This window comes from Polypterus senegalus, chromosome 11 (genome assembly GCF_016835505.1).
Source record: "Polypterus senegalus isolate Bchr_013 chromosome 11, ASM1683550v1, whole genome shotgun sequence".
NCBI classification, from domain to species: Eukaryota; Metazoa; Chordata; class Cladistia; order Polypteriformes; family Polypteridae; genus Polypterus; species Polypterus senegalus.
Window position 1 is genome coordinate 23,600,553 of NC_053164.1, and position 23,681 is coordinate 23,624,233.

The window sequence follows — 23,681 nt, forward strand, 5'->3', positions numbered from 1 at the left end:
AATCAACAAATAAAAATGAGGTGCAAAGCACGTCATTAAGTGGAAATGTACAATGAACAAGAAAGATGAATGGGAGGCAGGCACTTTGTTCTCAAATATTAAGAACATGGGGTTAAATGAAGGACTGCCACTGGGTTATCTACTTTACAATAAAACACAAAGGTCTGTCCCTCAGAGCAATTTGATTGGTCACTTTGGCTTTGACTTTGTTGCGAATGGTCAATTTGGCTTTGGTGACGTGATTTAAAGAGGAAGTACAAGTGTGAGACACATGAGGAGGAGAAACGGCAGGCTGAGAGAGTCACCTGCAAAGATGGGATGTGCTGTATAAAAGTGGACAGGTGAAAATAACGGTAATAACAGAGTCTGAGAAGCAGGCTGTATGGGAGCGCCAGTGAAGAGACATTCAGACACACACACAGATACACAGGAAAGGTGCCAGAGGTGAGGTACACATAGGGCAGAGGTAGCAAATATTTTAAAATGATTCTGTTATCAGTGTTCAACAGGTAAAGTGGGTAATAATATAACATTTGCAATGTGCAATGCATATCACAAGTTTTGTCTCTCTGTGTGAGGAATTAACACTTGACGGCCCGGTCCAGTCTGTATGACCTTCGTTTTACATCGTTTAAATGTGCTATCTTTTATTTCTATGTCCACATTTGAATTTTTCATTTCACAATAAAATGTAACCTCCTTCCTTTTGGTCACTGTGGCAGGTTCTCACCTATGCACCTAGCGTCTTGAGGCTCAGCCTTAAAACCGGTGGCACAGACACATCTATAGCTGCCCACTGTGTTTTCACAGCGTCCATTGGCACAGATGCTGGGGTTCAGCTGGCATTCATCCACATCTATGAGAAAAAGCAAATTCAGAGTTATTGAAAATAACTTTTGTTAATGTCATTATGAGAGAGAGAGAGAGGTTGGGCGCATGCAGTGATTACAGGACATTGTCGTACCCACCACACGGCGAAGTACCCGGATTGAGATCCAAGTGCAGCCGTGCAATGGGTGACACCTCAGCACCACACTGAACAGTGTGAGGTGTTTTTACAGTGACTGGAGTGCCAATCCTGCCGCTAACCCCTGGGTTTTCCCTGTCAGTTGAAGGACTTGCTTGTGGGACTGGATGCAGATTAACGTTATACCCAGGATGGAGCAATTGCAGGTTAAGGGCCTTGTTCGGGTGTTTACAGGATTTGAACCGGCAACCTTCCGATTGCTGGCAGAGATCCCTAGCCTAAGAGCTACCACTCCACCCAATGTCATTATGACTCACATTTATTTATTTAAACAAAATAAACATTTTTAAATTTATTCAATTAAATATTAACAACTAACTCATGTCTTTAAAATATAAAATGTTAAGTAATGACAGTAGGTCACACAGGGAAAAGCTGCAAAAGCAACATAGACAATGACCAGATATGGGATTGGAACCCATGAGCTTAAATGTGTTACAGAAGGTGGCAGTGCAGTTACATCATATATTTTACACAAATGCTAAGATAATATGTTTAAAGTATGAAAATATATTCATGAATATATTCATCTGACATGATCAGTTGGTGTGGAAACACCAGGGGAGGGTCCTGGAAAAATATAAAATGCGAGCACATTACAATTAAAGCTGACTCGTGTGAAGCAGACTTTGAAATGTTGACTCAGTTTGTCCACGTCACTTACTTGAAGGGGCTCCCATCATCCTGATGATATTTATTTTTAAACTCAACAACTGAAATGATTCACTACGATATCGAGACCCTAATGGCGAGCCAATCTGAACAAACTTGTAATGGCAGGTTCCTCTTGTGGACACAATAGGTTGGACATGCTGTATTCAAATGTTAAAATAAAAGTACAAAACTACAGAAAACTACAAGAAAGTGTTGGACATAGAACATCTCCAAATCATCTTCAACATCTGGAAGAAGGGTGCAGGTCAGGATGTCAGGGTCAGTTCAAAGTCCATCCATCCATCCATTTACTAACCCGCTGAATCCGAATACAGGGTCACGGGGGTCTGCTGGAGCCAATCCCAGCCAACACAGGGCAGGAACCAATCCTGGGCAGGGTGCCAACCCTCCACAGGACACACCCAAACACCAAGCACACACTAGGGCCAATTTAGAATCGCCAATCCACCTAACCTGCATGTCTTTGGATTGTGGGAGGAAACCGGAGCGCCCGGAGGAAACCCACGCAGACACGGGAGAACATGCAAACTCCACGCAGGGAGGACCCGGGAAACGAACCCGGGTCTCCTAACTGCGAGGCAGCAGCGCTACCACTGCGCCACCGTGCCGCCTCAGTTCAAAGTCTTCCTGAACAAATGAGTTGTGTCAGCTGGTCTCATCATTTTAGGGAGATTGTCCCAAAGACTTTGTGCTGAAGGATTTGTCACCAGTAGAGCACAGATGAGCTTGGAGCACAATGAGAATTCTCTCTCCCTGTCTTTCCATTGTTATTTTACATATCAGTCTAAAACATGTGTTGAAATGGGACGCAAAACAATGCAACCTTGAACGTTTAAAATGTACGGACTGGAGGAAACTGGGGGTAGGTTTTTAAGTGAAATCTTTTCAGCAGCTGTTAGTGACAAACCTTTTAATGAGTTCTCCCAAGATGTGTATTCTCATTCAAAAATCACGCCTGAGACATCAGCCTGAGAACAGCTTTATTGTAGCACAATATCCTATGGAAATCCAATAACCCACCATCCATAATTTTGTAGAACGTCCATTTTTTAACACGACAATGCACAATTTCTCAAAGCTACAATCCTTCAGAGATGCCCACATAATGTCAGCACACTTGTGCATCTTCAGTAGACCTTTCATGGGACAATTTGGGAAACCAACAACAGTTCCCTGAAGAAGCAACTACAGTATTCACTTGGAAATGCCGTTCAGCAGCCCAGATGCAACACAAAACAGCATGCACGGAGATCCATTAGCACCAGACTTGAGAAACACTAAACAAAGTAAGCATCTGACAAAACTCTCACCTGCACACTTAGCTCCTTGAAGGCTTGGCTTGAAACCTGCGTTGCATGTGCACCTGTAGCTTCCCACCAAGTTCTCACAACGTCCGTTTGAGCAAATGCTAGGCGTTTGTTGACACTCATCCACATCTGAAGAAGAAATACACCATCTGAATATTGAGTAATTATCAATGGACCTCTGGGCGTTCAACTTGTAAGCATAATTTACCATATAGAGTTGATTTAGAATGTATTCAGACCACTTCAGTTGTCTTTTACATTTTGTTACACTAAATTTATTACATTTATTTTTCCATTTTGCTAAATGGAATCTGCCCAATTTTCCTCACCTCCCACCTATTTATATTCCAGTAGAAATCAGTTTTGAATTAGAAAAACTCTGAACATCTCTGGAAAGCCCTGAAAAGAGCTGCTCACTGATGATCTCCATTCAACCTGACAGAGTTGGAGACCTTGACAGAAGATCCCCAAACCCAGGTGTGCGAAGCTTGTCACGTCAAACCCAAGAAGACTCCAAGCTGGAATCACTGCCAAAGGAACTACAAAAGGGACTTGATACTTGTGTCAATAGGATATTTCTGGGTTTTTTTAATAAATTTGCAAAAATTTTTAGACTCCTGTTTTCACTTGGTCATTCTGTAGTTGTGATTGTTGTTTGAAGAGGGTGAAAAAATGAAAGGCTGCAAGGTAGCAAAATGTGACAACTATGAAGGAGTCTAAATATATTCTGAATGCACTGTAAATAATAGGCTTAGTACAAGTGGTGGGTTTAGAGAGAAGCATCAAATCACAGAAAGGACCGCATATGGTGTTTATTGATCTGGTGAAGGCTTATGATAGACTGTCACGTCATGAGGCTTTCAGATGCATGAGAGTGAGATAGGAGGACCAGAGAAGTATGTCAGGATTTTCCAGGATACGTATGAGGGAGTGAGGACTCGGGTTAAAAGCAGTGTTGGGGTAACAGACAAGACACCACTTTGAGCAGGTTTGTGCCAGGGATCTTCTTAAAGTCCTTATCTCTTTGATCTTGTTATGGAGAGTCATGGGATAAAAGACCAATCCCCCTGGTGCATGCCGTTTGATGATGACAGAAGCATCAGAAAAGATGAAGTGGACAGGAAGTTGGGAGAATGGAGAAGGGCTTTGTAAGATAGAGGGTTGAATATAAATAGAAAGAAGAAGATGGAATATATGAGGTTTAATGATGATCAGGATTCAGAAGATAGCCAGCAGGTGGAGCTATTGGAAAAAGAGGATACATTTAAATATCTAGGATCAGCTGTAGTCAAAAATGGAGAATTAGATGCAGAGAAAAGCCATGGGGTGCAGTGTGGGTGGAACAAATGGTATCAGAAGTATTGTGTCATGCAAAAATTAAGGTGAAGGTGAAAGGTAAAGTTTTTAAGACAAGCAATGATATATGGGAGTGCAGGAGAAGAAGTTGCATGTAGCAGAAATGAGAATGTTGAGATGGATGTGTGGAGTTACAAAAATAGGTCAGAATAAGAAGTGAGATGATAAGAATACAAGAAAAGTGGGAGAGATATCTGAGAAAGTACAGGAAAGTAGACTGAAGAGGTATAGACACGTGATGTGGAGTAACAATGAATGTGTGGGCAAAAGAGTGATGGGAATGGAAGTACAGTGGAAGAGAATGTGAAGGAGGCCAAAATGGAGGTCAATGGATAAAGTAAAAGAAGATCTGAAGGGAAAGTGTCTGAATGGTGACAAGGTGTAGGACCGAGCTGAATGGAGAAGGTTGATCAAGCACCTCAACCACACATAGAAGAAGGAAAAGAGGAAGAGGAAGAAGAAAAAATACAAGTGGGGGGTATTTGGGACCCTGACAGCACTCACCTGTGCACTTGTTTCCAACGCGGTCCAATCTAAAACCAGTGGGGCACACACATCTATAACTGCCCACTGTGTTCTCACAGCGGCCATTTGAGCAGATACTGGGGGCCTGACGACACTCATCGATATCTGATGAGAGAAGATCAGAAGATTAAATATTTTCAATGAGCCCTGCTGTAAATGCTTGTTGTGCACTAACTCATAAGAGCTTAGATGTTAGCCTCATGAATGGATCAATTAATCTGATTCATATTTGGGAGCCTTAGAAACCCCTACAAATGAGTGTTAGATCTCAGGAATCCATGGGGGGAAAAAACATAAAAAAAAATCAAATAGTATTGTAGAGCAGTGGCAATACTGTTTGACATACTGTATATTCTGATTTTGGTGGAGTTTGTCCCTTCCTACCGCTAGTTTTGAAAAGTGAAGGAATGAGGGTGTTTTGTTCATTTCTTTTGACCTCAGTGATTAACCAAGAATTTGGAGATGAGTCAGTAAAAGATCTGCTTGGAATGATATCATCTAAATGGATCACTGATGGAAGACATATGTCATATGTGCTGTCTCTCATCTGTCACCCCAGACCTTTTTAATACCTGAACATAAGTTGTCTTTGAATGGGTAAGAGAGATCTGAAGGTGTTTGTCGATCGTTACTGTTACTTATCATGAATACTTTATATAAAGGGAGTCAATAAGGTAACCTTTACCTGAGTGAAGCCGAACGATTAAAGAAGAATCAGGTGAGGTTTTTAATGTGGAACGAGTTTTGGAAGGTACGCTGTTCCCTGTTTACAGTTTCATTAAATGACTGACCGATATAAAGTTTTTATTTGTATTTAACTAGGGTTTATTATATCGTAATATTAAGGGGATAAATTGTGTCTAATTGGAAAGAGAGGGGGGTGCTAAGTGTTAATTGTCTCAATAGGCTTTCTTTATATATGGTTTTCGTATTATTTTGTACCAGTGACGGCGCAACAAACGATAACGTGCAGTGAATACACTCGACTTGAGTGTTCATAGTTTTCATCCTCTTTCTCTGTACGTTTAGCATTCGTTCGCTCAGAGGTTGATTGCTTGCTGCTTCGTGAGTAGCTCTTGTTTTCTCCACCCTAGCGACCCGCTTCTTCTCTTCTTTCATCGGCATCTTTTCGTGTTAATACTGATTAAGTTGGTGTTTATGTTACAATTACTTACTACGTTTTCTTTAATTTTTCACTTATGCTGGCACTTAACTCTTCAATCTCAAGAATGATTTAAGATATGAAGGGGGAGGAGAAGTGATGGCAAAGGTGGTAGGGATGAGAACAGCGCCTGTATGCATGCGCCGCACAGCCACTGCCGAGAGTTGATTCTACAATAAAATAAAATAAAAGTAAAAAGAGGAATAACCTTAGAGGTCAATCATCACCCCGAAAGCAGACAGTAGACATCACGTAGTATATGTGTACCAAATTTCAGATCAATAGGTCAAACGGTTTGCGAGGTACAGGTGATTTAAAATCCTGGACAGCCATGGTAGCGTATTATACAAGAAGAAATGGAATACCACTGAAGAACCTTTGCTGTTTACTGTATGTACCAATTTACAATATAATTAATTAATTATCTCTTTGGATGGTTGTTATATTTTCTTCAAACATTAATTGGGGTCGAGTAAAGGAAACAAAGTATGACAGAGAGATTTACTTACCTTTTCAAACTACTTCCTATATTTATTTACCGCTCTTCAAGATGAGGGGTCTCATGTAACCCATAAGTTACAGTACATAGTAATGTAATGTAATTAGGGGGAGTTATAATTGTTTTGGTGTATTGAATTTTGCATCTATTAAAGTCTACTAAGATTATCTTATTAATATATGGATAAATGAAATAAAAAAATCCTTTTCAAAATCAGGTTGGGATGAGCAGCGTAATTGTTATGTCACCTAAATGTTTTCGAGGCTCGCCTGCCTCAAGTCAAATACAGCAGTCTTTCTTAAACTTTGTTTTCTCATGACTCAACCCTGCCCTTCTTAACGTCTTTGTGACTCTGTTCATGATGACCGTCAAATCAGGGGAGGGACCCCATGGAGGATCGCTGCCAACATTTATAGCAAGAGGGATGTGATCCCTCTCGGAGAATTGCCACAACAGTCACAGAAGAGCAAAGTTGATTGCTTAAACTGCCCGTGACGACCCATCGCTAGACACTTCACAAACCATATGCAACCTTTCTGTGGAGAATACAATGGTGAGTTACAAGTCTGCATGACCCAAAAGGTGTCAACCTGCAAAACATTTTGGGTCGCAACACATAGTTTAAGAAAATACGACTTACAGCATTTAAAGCATTATCTGATAACTAACGCTGAATAAAATGTACTTGGATGTAAAATGCTCTGCACAAACAAGATACGTCTACCACATACTCTAACCCTACCCCTAACCCTAACCTGTGAATAAACTCCAATATATCAGAATTGCATTTAGGACATGATGGCAAATTAATCTGGAAAGAATGCAGATATCATTATTGTAAAGGCAGAGTAATTTAATTTCTCATAGAGTAATGAAAAAAAACATTGTATACTTATGGACTGAAATATTTTGATATAGGAAAATAAATGGATTTGAATATATTACAAACAGCTTTACGAATATTCAGGATACCTTGGCTGTGAAATAAAGGCTCACCTGTACATCTGGTGCCTTGAGCATCTGCTCTGAAACCAGGAAGGCACAGACATTTGTAGCTGCCAGCTGAGTTTTCACAGCGTCCATTTGAGCAAAGGCTGGGGGTTAGGCGACACTCATCGATGTCTGAGGAGGAGAGAGAGAACAGAAGGATTAGCAAGCATGTTCCACCCTAAAATAATGAAAGAGCTCCGCTGCCCTGGCTTCTTGCACTTCAAGATCTTATTCTCTCCCACAAATCTCTGGAATCAGGCACCTAAAGCTCCACTTCTTTGCTGTGTTTCTTGTTTAAGCCTGCAATTACATCTCACAGGGATGGATGAGTAGTACTTTGTTTGTCCTTAGCTTTCTACATAAGCCAAAGAAATATTTTAGCAAACAAGAAAAACCACCCTTTTCAAACTGACAAAAAGAGTTAAGACTTTGCTAAAGATAAGAGAACAGTTACAGTAAGGCATTATAAAGACCAACAATTGTTTGCATCTCTCGGACTAACACAGATAACCTGTCCAGAGACCCATATTGTAATTGAAAAACTCCTCAGAAACTTCAAAAGACTTTGTTGAACAGTTATCTTATCCAAAGATCCTGACCAAACATTTTTCTCCTCTTTTGCTTAATGAATCTTAGCCTGGAGAGGTCTATTAATTTTTTACATCTAAGATGTCTCACTTAATGGTTTTCCAATGCTGTATTTGTCCTGGTGGGTATATAAGCACAGGGAATTCCAGTTTCTGTATTACATCTTGCCTGAAGAAGGGGCCTGAGTTGCATCAAAAGCTTGCATATTGTAATCTTTTTAGTTAGCCAATAAAAGATGTCATCTTGCTTGATTTCCCCTTGGGATTAATAAAGTCAACTAATCTAATCTAATCAAATCTAATTTAATCTAATCTAATAAACAGTTTGATCCTTGTGAACAGACTGGTAATCCATATCATTACACCGAACTGCTAAGGTGTCTGCAGGAAAGCATCAGGAACAAAACATCCAGAGCTGTGGCGTATGAGTCTCCACACACCATGTTGTCAGTCAACGAGTTTTTGACCAAAAAACAATGTGGGTGTTACCTCACACCCACTGTAATTGCCAGATCTCGTTCTCTATGACTGTTTTTTGTTTCCAAAATTAAAATTAAGACGGAAGGGAAGATGATTCGCTACCATGGACGAAATCCAGAAAAAAAAAAAATCACAGGAGGCTCTGGACACGGTAACAAAAAACGAATACAGGAAATGTTAAAAGAAATGGGAGGAGAGCTGGGACAAGGGCGTTGCATCTCAAGGGGAGTATTTTAATGGTTGTGTAATAAAGTTTAGTTTTTGACACCACTGGATATTTTTAGATTCCCCCCTTGAATATATAAAATGTGAAGAGACCCTACAATTGCTTGTACTTTGGATAGTTAAATGCACTTAATATTCAACCTGAGTAGTTTTCTCTTGGCTAAATTTTTCTTTTACTAAAGTCACCTTCCAGAAGTGAAATAACTTTTACTCAGTTATGGCTCTAGGGTATTTTATACACCAAGGAACCTTACAGAACAGGAAGAATAAAAGACTCACCTATGCATTTGGTTCTCTGAGGATTCATCCGGAAGCCTGTAGAACATACACATCTGTAGCTGCCAGCTGTATTCTCACAGTGGCTATTTGTACAAGGATTGGGGGTCTCTCGGCACTCATCTACATCTGAGAAGAGAAAATATGAGGCAAGCATTAGAAATGATTTTCAGGATAGTTATGATTAACCGGCTTTAAAATGGATCTCCTGTAGGCAGCCATGAAAGTCAACACAAATATTAAATGCATCACTGTGGCCTTCAACAGGGGCACAAATAGGAGGGGTACAGAGGATGCGTTGCATCTGGGCTCATTATTTATTGACGGCAGCCCTCCCCTGGCTGTGACAGAGATTAGAACATCAGAACAATCTGGACAAGAACAGGCCATTCAGCCCAACAAAGCTCACCAGTCACTTAATTCTTCTAAAATTAACACTTTTTTATCATTGGCAAAAATTCCAGTTCCGAGGCTTATCGTGTAAGCCTCCTTATCTCAAAGTTTGTGTAATTTTTCCTGACAGATCCTGTTAATTAGATCCTCTTAATTAGTTAGATTTGATAAGAAGCGTCTGTAAACTGCCATCTTCACGTTCTCCTGGGTTTATGTCTGGGCCACTCAAGGACACTCAGAATCTTGCCCCAAAGCCATTTCAGAGGTGTCTGCATGCTTCGGGTCATTGTCGTGCTGAAAGGTGAACCATAACCCCAGTCTGAGATGGTGTGTTCTCCGGAGCAGATTCTCTTCAAGGACCCCTCTGTATTTGGCTGCATTCCTCCTTCCCTCAGTTCTGATCAGTCTCACTGTCCCTACGGCAGTGAAGCACCCCCATAGCATGATGTTGGCACCACCATGCATTACCGTAAATGATATGAGGCAGGTGGTAAGCAGTGCTTGGTGTTCACCAGACCTAGTGCGTGGAGCTCTTCAGTTCAATTGTTGTCTCATCAGACCTTTAAGTCCTTTAAATGCCATTTGACAGACTCCAAGAAGGCTATCATATACCTTTTACTCAAGAGAGCTGTTGAGATGATCGTCCTTCGGACAAACTGTCCAAACTCAGGAGAGGACGTCTGAAGCCATGTTAGAGTGTCTGCTGGATTTTCAGTCATGCTCTTGTTCAAAGTCCTACTTGCCTGGTTACTCAGTTTGGTTGGACGGCCAACACTAAGAGTTCCAAACTTTAATTTCACAATTACTGCTTAATTATTATTTAAACTGTCATATGCCTTTTTACTCAAAATTGACTTCTGTCCAGCCATTCTACAATAAATGCCCAATTGATAGTGTGATACAAAGCAGGTTGTCAGTGAGCCCCAAAACTCAACACGAACACACTAAGAGTCCATCCATCCATCCATTTTCTAACCTGCTGAATCCGAATACAGGGTCACGGGGGTCTGCTGGAGCCAATCCCAGCCAACACAGGGCACAAGGCAGGAACCAATCCTGGGCAGGGTGCCAACCCACCGCAGGACACACACAAACACACCCACACACCAAGCACACACTAGGGCCAATTTAGAATCGCCAATCCACCTAACCTGCATGTCTTTGGATTGTGGGAGGAAACCAGAGCACCCGGAGGAAACCCACGCAGACACGGGGAGAACATGCAAACTCCACGCAGGGAGGACCCGAAGAACCCGGTCTCCTAACTGCGAGGCAGCAGCGCTACCACTGCGCCACCGTGCCGCCCCATGATGGAAACACTTCTGGGTCATATGAAAGTCCATTATAATAGGGAGCTTGTCTCCATGCAGCACCCTCTAAGGGTAAATTTAGTGTTTGCTGCTCAGCATTTAAGCATTCTTAGAAGCATAAGAACTAGATACATCATTCAGACTGTGACACTTCCAGACTTTCAAATTTAGAAGCAAGGTGTGGAACTAAATGGTTTGTTATAATTCCATATAATTGCACAACCTCAAGGACAGAATCGCATCTCAGATGGTTTTATAACAGTAGACAATAGCTGATCAGAGGAAGAGATGAACACATCCATCAAGAAATCTTCATACGGTGAGTCACCTTAAGCTGCATGCAGAGTAACCGTAAGAACTAACAGCCTCCAGAATAGCACTGCACATTGGGCCCTTTGGTTGAAATTGTCTGTGAAAGCTGATGAACATCAGCTGTTTCTGTTTTAACAATGTGTTTACATAGATTGTTGTAGACACGGAACACACATGAAATGCATGCATTCCAAATAACAATACATTATTTAGCCTATACAACTCCAGGCAAGTCACACGCAGGTAAACAGACTTGAGTTGAGAAAATTTTCTGCCCTTTCTGCATTGGTGGAGGGATGGGATAACAGGCTGCTTGCTGCCTGAGTTGATCGACATATTTACAACACAAAAGACGCTGACGGAGAGGTGTGAATGGATTTAAGGTGGGCCGAGATTATGAGTTTTTTCATTGGCTTTGGTAATTCTAGTGTTATAACATTATTTAGAAAAGGGTCCAATTTGGGGACTTAAGTGTATTATTTCAGCCAGGGTTTAAGTTCTTGATTTATGTCTTTTTTGTACATTTTTGAGTCTTTTATTTATGTTACTGTTACTTTTTATATTACTGTTACTATTTATTTACTTTACTCCCTATTTTCTTCGTGTTTTTTGGTTGGTTCCACAAGAGGTGGGGCCACCTGCCCAATCAGGTGGTATAAGTCTTATAAAGGTGAGGAGAAACCACAGTCCCTTGTGGTTCATTCAAATGTGCTTGGGAGTTGGTGAGTGATTCTTGTCTCTTTCTGTCCTTTTTGTGATTTCCTGGAATATTTGACCATTTTGCTCCATTTTGTGACTTTGCTTTCTTTATTCTGTTTTGGGACTTGTTTGCTTAGATTGCTTTGTGTTTTCAGGCAACTCATTTTTGCCTTTTATGCTTCACAGACCTTATTTTTAATGAAAGCATTTTTGTGAAAATAAATCTTTTTATTCATAAAGATTGTGTCTTTTTGCCTTTGTGTTGTCACAGTTTCCCCCTCAAGTGGGTATTTTTTGAGTTTTTGGGTGATTTGTGCTTGGGGACCTTCAAGTTCCCAACAAACTGACATTCTAAGCTGATAACCCCATCACCAACCCAATGATTGAACAGCAAAGATAGAAAGAGTGAGACAAGCTAGTGTCCAGTTGAGGTCAGGGCAGAGACATGATAAGACCACAGCTTGGTTGCCACTTACCTACACATGGAGCTTGCTGGTTGACCTGTTGGTAGCCAGGGTGGCACTCACACAGATATCTGCTACCCTGAAGAGGCACACATGTTCCAGATCCACAGATATGTGGCCTTGAGTCACATACGCTAGTCTCTGTATGAAAAATAAATCAAAAACTATCAGAGAAGCTGAAAGAAAAATTATTGCTTATCTTGGTGCATCCTTGAAGCCCCAGCTACATCTGCCACTAAAGGAGAACTGGGGTCTCTGATAGCTCTCCATATCTCAGGTTACATGGCAGGGATTTTCATTTATAGTAACAAGTCAAACAGAATACCCAAAAATTTCAGCCTTGACCCCAGGACAAGTAATCTAATGGACTGCTTGAGATGGGCGACATCATCAAACTTTCATGCCACTGGTTTGCAGTGATGTGCTGATAAGTTGCAACAGTTGTTGTTGTTGATGAGACTGTGCAACTGTAGAAGACATAGATTTTCCAGGCATACTTTTATCTTATTCACTGTGAACTCATGGTAAAATTACCAACATTGTGCGATAGTAGTGAGTGTAACAAACACATGTCCTGAAACCTTATCCCATTTAAATATGGCTTTATGATGTTCATGTTTATAAAAGTAAAAAATAAAAACAAATGAACTTTTATAGAAACTTCAGAAGAGGTCAACCAGCTGAAGCTAAGCCTGTTCAGGCCCGGCCAGGACTTGGATGAGAGACCAACCAGGTTAAGCTTGGGTTGCTGCTGGAGGAAGTGTTGGTGAAGCCAGCAGTGGGTGATAACCCTCTGGTCTGAAAGTGGATCCCAATGTCCCAGTACAGTGATGGGGAAACTGAGCTCTAAAAATGGTGTCGTCCTTCAGATAAAATGTATAACCGAGGTCCCGAATCTCTGTGCTCATTAAAGATCGCTGAGCATCTTTCATAAAGAGCAGGGTGTATCATGATGTCCAGCCTAGTCATTCTGCCCCCAGCCAGTAATCCCCTGTCTCTAGCTGGCGATCTCTCTCACCCCTTCACCACTTAATACTGTTGCTAATGTGTGGTGAGCATACTGGTGCAAAAATGGCTGCCGTCATATCATCCAGGCGGAAACGACACATTAGTGATGGTTGAAGTGGCTCCTCACTCGGTGAAGCACTTTAAATGTAAAGAATTACCATTATTATGCAACACTTTATGCTATGGTGACTAAACATGTTATGTATATTGTGTTAATGGATCAACGTTTTTGTGGTGTATGTATACTGTTAACCATTATGTATGTGCATTGATATAAGTTCTCTTGGTAATACAAGTTACGATAAAGAGAAAAACATAGCGGTTATCACACAGCATTTCTCATTTTTATATAAGGTGGAATGTTGTAAGACGCAACACCCTCACGATTTCCTTTACACTAAAATCAACCTCATGAATGCATTATCTAAAGATAAGAAAGAGTCGACGTTTCTTGGACGGTAATTTATCAGCAAAACACCACAATGATCCACCGTCTATCCGCTGTGTTCAGATGCAGCCCACAATTTTAGCTTGAGACTTTTAACACAGTTTAAATCTACTACATTGGGCAGAAATTAAGTGTACTAAAGCTTGGCACAGACACTCCACGTTCAATGACTAACAATAGCACACAAATCTGTTCATCAATTGAGATGAAATCTGCTGTCTGTGAAATCAACTTTGGCTACATGAGATTGTACAATGGTATTAAAATGGTAATAAGGATACTAAAAACACCCAATGAAGATTTTACAGTTGAAATGTCGCGTCTTCTACCTCCTTTTCTTTATTTTTATGTATTCTATTAGTACATGTAATTACTTTCTATTATCTCTGCTATCTTTGATTATGACTCATCATTCAGTCTTTGATGAAGTGAAGTGAACCTTCAAATCGGCTAGCCAAGTCTCTGAATGCACTTGTATGCTAAGCCATGCATGCATTTTCTTACTTGTTAATAACAGAAACTGCAATATCTCTGCAGTATATGATAGCTTATTAAAAAAAAAAAAGGCAAATATTCTCTTTTCTGGGAAAAGTTAATGGGATTGCTGCATTATGCTAACATCAGCCCCGACATCATGCCAGCCAAAACTTAAGTGTATCTGGCAGTTTACCAGGGCTAAACTTAGGCGTCCATGATACACTGCTTTCCTTTCATTGCTGGTTCGAGACTTCAACTGCGTCTGGAAGAGCCACCTATGTAAATACCAGGGATGTCTTTATTCCTGGGAAAGGCCTGGATATTGTAAGAAGAGAAGGGCTACAGTTCCATGTTCATGTGAACACCGTCAGACACATTTGTCCCCAGTGTATGTGAAAGCCTTCTGTCAGACACACTGAATGATGCCAATGGCTGGAAACACTGGCCTCAAAGATGGATGACTGCATTTTTATTAAGCAGATCAACATAGAAGCAGCTCAAATTATTTACAGATATTTGTGGAAAAAAAAGCATGGGGTGTTCTTGAACCAAAGACAGGCTGTTAATAAGAGATATGCACAACATCAATATCAATACATTTCATTTATTGCTGCCTTGTTGTGGGTGGAGAGTTTGTCCCTTATGTGCATTAAGTATCAGCTTCATTTCGACTGGATAATTTGGGTTCAACTACAGCAAAAAATTAGTGCACATCTACCTCATGGCTCCATAGATGAAGGGTTAATTTTGCGTGCATCCACTGACTTAGTATTCCCTTTTTTTTGTGTCGGCCTGCTCTGATAGACATGATGAGCATGTTGTGATACTTGGTGACGCTGCATTCATTGGTCTGTGCAAGAGGGTACTCTGAAATGGACCAGCTTTCCAAAGAGGATTCGTACACTAAATATCCTATAATGCCTCCTATTCCCAGTCATCACCGATGATACGTAATCATATACTTTTACCTGTTGTCCCCCACATGTTCTTAGGTGATACCCTCATAGGTCTGCCAAGGTAAGCCATTCCACCCTGGGGCAAAAGGGGACACTTTCACTAACATCCTCTTCATTTTTATCTGCAGCTTTGAAGGACAAGGCACAGACGGCCTCTGACCACGCCCCAGCTGCTGACCGAAACCCCGCCCCTTCCAGGATTTCCTATACATTCGGTCCGCATTCATTTAAGGACTCAACTCCACAGTGCGATGAGGCTCTGAACCAAGGAGGAACCAAGATACAAATGGCAAGTGCTGGCATTGACTACTCATTTTCATTTTTTTCATTATTTTATTTAAAGGAGAAGAAGACATTGTATTTATATACCACAAGACGCTCAAAGTGCTTTACTTAGATATTTGGGGGGCCACTTCAACCACCACCAATGTACAGCATTATACAAAAGTGAGTGGCAGGGAGTTTGCTGGGCTGGTACTCTAGACTTTGAACCCATGTCTGACTAATTGACACTGTCAATTTTGAGTTTCCATGATGTGTATGCAGGTAACCTGCGGTGGGTTGGTGCCCTGCCCGGGATTGGTTTCTGCCAAAGGTTGGCTGGGATTGGCTCCAGCAGATCCCCATGACCCTGTGTTCAGATTTAGTGAGTTGGAAATTGGATGGATGGATGGATTGATGGATGCAGGTAAAATAACAATATCATTGGATAAAAGTCAGGCAGCAGTAACCCACAATGGATTGCAGGACACCCTCACAATGACATTGGAAGGATTTGCTAACTTACATTTTAAATTCCTTCTTCAAGTCCTTTTTCTTCATTTTTGGTCCTGTGGTGAATATCATTCACATTAACGTTGTTATGTTTATTTTTATTATCTGTATAATTATGTACATTTTATATCAGTTTTGTTTATCATTTCGTTTCTGTGTGTGGAGGCTTGTTCTGCCATGTCTCTAGTCTTTTCTGGGTGGTTTCCCAAGAGGCCGGACCACCTGTCAACCTCCACCGAGGGACTGCTCCCTCCACAGAATATTGTTTGCGTTTGGTGGTTGGTGAATTTTACTTTTCGCTATTGAGATTTATTTGTATTTACTAGGTGTTTGACTCTTTTACTTCTGCTTCTGTTAATGTTTTGAGACTAGATTGCTTAGAATTGCCTTGTTGGCCAATCCTTTTCACCTCTTTTCTTCTTTTTAGAATCTCTATATATATAAAATCCAATGTCTGCCTATCTGTATGTCTGTCCGCTTTCAAGAGAGAACTGCTTAACGGATTTAGATTGGGTTTTTTTCTATAATTTGCTTGAACATTTTGATTGATTTTGCGACTTCTGTCATCACATTAAATAGAAGAGTGACATCAAGAGTGGGGAGCCGGGCGGGGCCATCCTCACTCGTGCGTCAGCCTCTGTTGGAGTCGGTCTACCACTGGCCACGTTTTGCTGCGTGTCTTGCCTCCGCTTAGTTAGCGATACCTGTTTTTTAAAAGTTTGTCCTGTTTCACTACCATGCAGATGGAGCTGCGGGGGACAGCTAGTTATTAATAAATAAAATTTATTTTTATAAATATTCATGGTTGAACTTTGTAATGCAAGATCTCATGGGTCTCCCTCTTGTGAAGCTTATTTATTGTTATTTTGGGACTACTAAGGATCTTTCTTAAACTCTGAAGCTACAGTCATATGAAGACATTTAGGAACCCCTCTCAGCCTGCATAATAATTGACTCTCCTTTCAACAAAAAAGATAAAAGTGGTATGTCTTTCATTTCCTATGAACACCTGAGTACTGCAGTGTTTTCAGAACAAAGATTTTTAGTGAAGCAGAATTTAGTTGTATGACATTAAATCAAATGTGAAAAACTGGCTGTGTAAAAATGTGGGTCTCCTTGTAATTTTGCTGATTTGAATGCCTGTCACTGCTCAATACTGATTACTTGTAACACCAAATTGGTTGGATTAGCTTGTTAAGCCTTGAACTTCATAGACAGGAGTGTCCAATCATGAGAAAAGGTATTTAAGGTGGTCAATTGTAAGTTGTGCTTCCCTTTGACTCTCCTCTGAAGAGTGACAGACAGCATGGGATCCTCAAAGCAACTCTAAAAAGATTTGAAAACAAAGCGTGTTCATTCTCATGGTTTAAGGGAAGGCTACAAAAAGCTATCTCAGAGGTTTAAACTCTCAGTTTCAACTAAGGAATGTAATCAGGAAATGGAAGGCCACAGGCACAGTTGCTGTTAAACCCAGCAGGTCTGGCAGGCCAAGACAACCCTCAGATCTCCTCCAAAGACCTGCAAGAACATCTTACTGCAGATGGTGTGTCTGTACATTGTTCTACAATTCAATGCAATTTGCACAAACAACATCTGTATGGCAGGGTGATGAGAAAGAAGCCCTTTCTGCACTCCTGCCACAAACAGAGTCGCTTGCTGTTTGCAAATGCTCATTTAGACAAGCCAGATTCACTTTGGACTGATGAGACAAAAATTGAGTTATTTGGTTCTAACAAAAAGCGCTCTGCATGGCGGATGAAGAACACCACAATTCCAAGAAAAACACCTGCTACCTACTGTCAAATTTGGTGGGGGTTCCATCATGCTGTGGGGCTGTGTGGCTAGTTCAGTGACTGGGGCCCTTGTTAAAGTTGATTGTCGAATGAATTTAACCCGATATCAACACATTCTTTAGGATAATGTTCAAGCATCAGTCACAAAGTTGAAGTTACGCAAGGGTTGGATATTCCAACAAGACAATGACCCAAAACACAGTTCGAAATCTACAAAGGCATTCGTGCAGAGGGAGAAGTACAATGTTGTGGAATGGCTGTCACAGTCCCCTGACTTGAATATCATTGAAAATCTATGGGATGATTTGAAACAGGCTGTCCATGCTTGGCAGCCATCAAACTGAACTGAGCTGGAGAGATTTTGTATGAAGAATGGTCAAAAATACCTCCATCCAGAATCCAGACACTCAAAGGCTATAGGAGGCGTCTAGACGTTGTTATATTTGCAAAAGGAGGCTCAACTAAGTCTTGATGTCATATCTCTGTTGGGGTGCCCACATTTATACACCTGTCTAATTTTGTTATGATGCATATTGCATATTTTCTGTTAATCCGATAAACTTAATGTCACTGCTGAAATACTATTTCCATAAGGCATGTCATCAATTAAAAGGAAGTTGCTACTTTGAAAGCTCAGCCAAAGATAAACAAAAATCCAAAGAATTAAGAGGGGTTCCCAAATTTTTTCATATGACTGTATGTGCTTTTTGGCACAGTGTAGTCTAAAGCGAGCTACTGGAGTGGGAGCTCGAGCTACTTTTGTGTGCATACTCTCTAGGGATTCTGGCAATCTCTCCTGGCTTTTTTGGGGGGCCCTCACGCTACTTTGGGTATTTTGGGCTACAAAAAATTGACACAGTGCTGGGCTCTGACATAATTGAGGGTCACTAGAGCTGTGAGGCGCTCTCCCTAGTTACTTTGCTTCCAACAAAGGAAGAGAAAGCAAGGGAGGTAGAAGCAGAAATGGATTTGTACAATAAAGGAAGATTTGAAGGAAAAGGTCGGACTGACAGGATCAACGCCCAGAAGTCTGAGGCCATGGTTCTCAGCAGGAAAAGGATGGAGTGAACTCTTCAGGTTGGGGAGGAGGTGCTACCTCAAGGAGAGGATTTTAAGAATGCTGGGGTCTTGTACACGAATGATTATATCTCACAGCTGGCCTGCACACACTTTAGTATTCCCTCAAGAAATGGAAGAGGTGGCAGGGAAAAAGGACATCTGGGCCCCTTAGCTTAGACTGCTGCCTCCAGACCTCAAATAAGCAGTAAAAATGGATGGATGGAGAGTCTGATAGGAAGGAGGTGAGGAACTGAGTTGTATGGAGAGGGTTGATCAAGAACATTGAGTCTACACAGAAGTGGGATGAGATAAAGAGGAAGAAGAGGAGGAAGAAGAACAAGAAGAAGAAGAATGTGCTTTACTGGATTTCTTTTTCTCCTATACCCTAAACTGGCCTTTTCAAATAAAATGCTTCACAACAATGCACAAGGACACAAAATGGCCTATGAGATAGCTTTTACCTTACTGTAAGTACAAAAAAAAAAATGTGTTTATTTACATCTCTTAATTAAAATACGTTATCTTGTTAAACTTGACATTTCTCACATTTACCAAAATGCCATGCTTCACTTTTTCAGCAGTGTATAAATATATTCTCTAAGCATTCTCCGTCAACAGACTCTCCTAACATACCCCTTTCAAAAATGAAATGTATGGCAATATACCCAAAAATGTGTAGACAGGCCTGTAGCAGACAGGTGTTGCATCCGGTGTGGTCTCCTGCTGCTGTTGCCCATCTGCTTCAAGGTTTGATGTGTTAAGCATTCAGAGATGCTCTTCTGCATACCTCGGTTGTAATGAGTGCTTATTTGAGTTACTGTTCCATTTCTATCATCTCAAACTAGTCTGACCATTATCCTCTGATCTGTGGCATCAGCAAGGCATTTTCGCCCCAGAGAACTACTGCTAACTGGATATTTTCCCTTTTTCAGATCATTCTCTGTAAACCCTGAAGACAGCTGTGTATGAAAAACCCAGTAGATCAGCAGATTCTGAAATACTCAGACCAGCCTGTCATTCATGCCACCATTTCACCAACATCCATGCCATATTCAAATTCATTTAAGTCACCTTTCTTCAACATTCTGATGCTCAGTTTGCACTTTGGCAGGTCATCTTGACAATGTCTACAGGCCTAAATGCATTCAGTTGCTGCCATGTGATTGGCTGATTAGATATCTGTGTTAATAAGCAGCTGAACAGATGTACCTGATAATGTGGCAAGTATATATGTATGTATTTATATTATTATTTACGTATATTTATACGTATATTTATTTATATATATATATATATATATATATATATATATATATATATCCATTTGAACCACATTTCACTTGTCTTAATATTTCTGCCATGGCTACTGAAGGAGCGTGTATACAGGTTCAAGCATGTCCTGCATTTCTGTAAAACAACACATTCCCAGGGAGCAGGATCCCCCTACTGGACACAAAGAGAACTTCACAAGCAGGGAGAATCTTGGGGCAGAACTCCAACCTAAACATTAAACAGTCTCTGGTCCCCTTCTCCCACCCTGTGCAGAGCTGTATCAACATATCATTGAGAGGATGACATGTGGAGGCTCTCACAAAGTTGCTATTATGGCTTTCTTTTTCCGCATGTCTGGCCTGAACATACAGCTCCCTAGGACTACTCACCTGGAGTGTAGGGAACATCTCGGATATCCAGTGGGAAAGGGGAGGCTTGCACAAAGGTATGTTCTTCTTCTTCCTTCAGCCTAGTTCGATGAGCTAAACAGAACACAGACAGTGTGTGTGAAACAGAAGACTTGTGAAAACTGTGAGTTGCTCTTCTAATCAACCAAAAACTTGAATGTGCCCGGGCAATCCAGTGATGATCAATGAAGGTAAGGCCAGCAACAATACAGAACTCACGTTACAGCACTGAACAGTACTCTAAGAGCAGTGGCATTTACATTTCATTCCCTTGTATCAATAATGTTTTGTATTGTCGTATTTATTGCTAAATATTGCGTGTGGAATGGTGAAATGGAAAAATGGTGAGGTGAGGGGTTTCTTGAGGTTAACATTGGAAAGAGTCCAAACTTGCGTCCAAAGTGACTATTATGTCACATTATGGACCTGCACAACAAAACGGTGAAAGCAGGAAATAACAGGGTGCCTCCTCATTGTCCACACTAAACCAGCCTGTATATGTCATGTATAGTGAAGGAAGGAACCGGAGCTCAGTTCTACAGCTGTTAGTTTGTCAGCCACCATGGGAATAGCAGAATGTAATCAGAGCCAGAAGAAGAGGGGCTCGTTTGGTAGGCCTCTCTGTCAAAGTAACAGTCGAGTGGAGTGTCACTGGTTCAAGTCACCGCTCATATGATAGCCATTTCTACCACTCTTTTCTCAGTCTGTAACAAGTATGTTTTCTTGTGCTGCAGTCAGTAAGTACAAAGGAAGGGAAATGGTGACGAAGAGAAAAGACAAAGTATAATGTTAAATACAGCGGATTCAGAAACTATTCAAACAACTTCACTTTCTGCACAATTAACTGTGTTGTAGATTTAATTTTAAATGGATGAATGCGCCATTTTGGAGCATCAATTTACTCTCAATAAACCATAATGACAAAATGAAAACATGTTTACAGAAAGGTGATTATTAAAAATCAGAAACTGAAATTTCTCCATCACCGAAGTATTCAGATCCTTTGTTGTTGCACTGCATACAGTAATTAGGTATACAGTAATCCCTCGCTATATCGCGCTTCGACTTTCGCGGTTTCACTCTATCGCGGATTTTAAATGTAAGCACATCTAAATATATATCACAGATTTTTCGCTGGTTCGCGGATTTCTGCAGACAATGGGTCTTTTAATTTATGCTACACGCTTCCTCAGTTTGTTTGCCCTGTTGATTTCATACAAGGGACGCTATTGGCGGATATCTTAGAAGCTACCCAATCAGAGCATGTATTACATATTAACTAAAACTCCTCAATGCTATAAGATATGCATCCCACGCGGAGCTTGATTGTTTGCTTGTCTCTGCCTCACTCTCACCATCTCTGACATTCTCTGCGCCTGACGGAGAGGCTGTTTGCACATTGGCTGTTTGCTTAAAAGATACTGACGGCTCCTCTAAAAAAATGCCGCTTTATTGCGGTGCTCGGCATATTTAAAAGCACAAAAGCACACGTATTGATTTTTTGATTGTTGCTTTAATCTCGCTCTCTCTCTCTGATGTTCTCTGCCTGACGGAGGAGATGTGAGCAGAGGGCTGTTTGCACAGAGGCTGTTTGCTTAGAAGATACTAACGCTCCTCTAAAAAATGCCGCGGCAAACTTAAAAGCACACGTATTGATTTTTTGATTGTTTGCTTTTCTTTGCGAGCTCTCTCTTTCTCTCCCTCTGAAATTCTCTGCTCCTGAAGAGAAGAAGATCTATTTGCATTCTTTTAATTGTGAGAAAGAACTGTCATCTCTGTCTTGTCATGGAGCACAGTTTAAACATTTGACTAAAGGGTGTTATTTCATGTCCAGAGGGCTCTAATAATGTTAACAGTGTGGGAGAGTTTATAAGGGCTTAAAATATATAAAAATAACTACACAAACATATGGTTTCTACTTTGGATTTTCATCTATCGCGGGGGGTTCTGGAACGCAACCCCCGATCGAGGAGGGATTACTGTATCCTGGTCCTTTCATTCTCCATGAGATGTGTCTAGAACTTGATTGGAGTCCACCTGTGGCAAATTGAACTGATTGGACATCATTTAGAAAGGTGCACATGTACTTGTGTATAGAAATTCCCACAATTCACATGCAATGTCAGGACAAAAACTAAGCCATGAAGTCCAAGAAATTCTTTGTAGACCTCCATGATCAAACTATGGTGAGGCATAGATCAGGGCAAGGGGATAAAGCCATTGATAAAGCTCCAAGTGTTTTCAGGAGCAGAGTGGCCTCAATAATTGTGAAATGAAAGTTTGGAACCACCAGGACTCTTCCTAGAGTTGCCCATCCGGCCAAACTGAGTAGTCAGGTGATTAGAGCCCTGGTCAGGGAAGAGACCAAGAACTTAGTGGTCAATCTAAGACAAAGTCAGAAGTCCTCATCAGAGATGGTAGAACCTGTAGGAAGGGTGACCATCAAATTAGCACTCTATCAATTAGGAATTTACCACAGAATGGCTAGACTTTTGAGTAAAAGGCATATGAAAGTATAAAGGATTCTTAGAGCATCTGGAAATCAGGTCTGATGAGACAAAATGTGAACTCTTTGTGCAGAACTCCAAGCGCCAAGTCCAGTGAAGACCAGGCACTGCTCATTACCTGCCTAATACCATCCCTATGGTGAAGCTTGCTGGTGGCAGCATCATGACATGGGGGTACAGGGACAGGTGGGGACTGCTCAGAATTGAGGGAATGATAAATACAGCCAGATACAGAGAGGTCCTTGAAGAGACCCTGCTCCAGCATGCACGCCACCTCAGACTGGGGTGACGGTTCACCTTTCAGCACAAAAATGACCCAAAGCATACAGCCAAGAGAACGCTGATGTGGCTTTGGGACAGGCCTCTGAGTGCCCTTGAGTGGCCCAGCCAAACCCCAGAGTTAAACCCCCTAGAACATGCAAGGAGAGACCCGAAGATGTCAGTTTACAGACGCTTCCCATCCAGATCCAAAGTAAAGCTTGTAGAGACTTATTTAAGAAGACTTGAAGCTGGAATTACTGCTTCAGAATATCTACAAAGTACTAAACTAAAGGCCCGAATGCTTATATGAATGAGAGATCTTTTTTAAGTTTTTGATTTTTAATAAATTTGCAAATCTTTTTGAAAACATGCCTTCACTTGGTCAATATGGGTTATCGAGTGTCGATTGATGGGCAAAAATGGATACTATCA

General features: G+C 41.0%; 1 protein-coding gene across 1 annotated transcript in view; it reads right to left on the reverse strand.

The window, feature by feature from the left end:
- Window positions 1-23,681, reverse strand: part of LOC120538740 (latent-transforming growth factor beta-binding protein 1-like) — a 616,227-nt gene that overhangs the window by 100,229 nt on the left and 492,317 nt on the right. The window contains exons 13-19 of the mRNA XM_039768171.1: window positions 20,464-20,556; window positions 12,300-12,428; window positions 9,113-9,238; window positions 7,548-7,673; window positions 4,870-4,995; window positions 3,013-3,138; window positions 731-856 (exon numbers count right to left, since the gene is read on the reverse strand). Of these exons, the coding sequence (XP_039624105.1) occupies window positions 731-856; window positions 3,013-3,138; window positions 4,870-4,995; window positions 7,548-7,673; window positions 9,113-9,238; window positions 12,300-12,428; window positions 20,464-20,556 (852 nt within the window). The remainder of the gene's footprint in view (window positions 1-730; window positions 857-3,012; window positions 3,139-4,869; window positions 4,996-7,547; window positions 7,674-9,112; window positions 9,239-12,299; window positions 12,429-20,463; window positions 20,557-23,681) is intronic.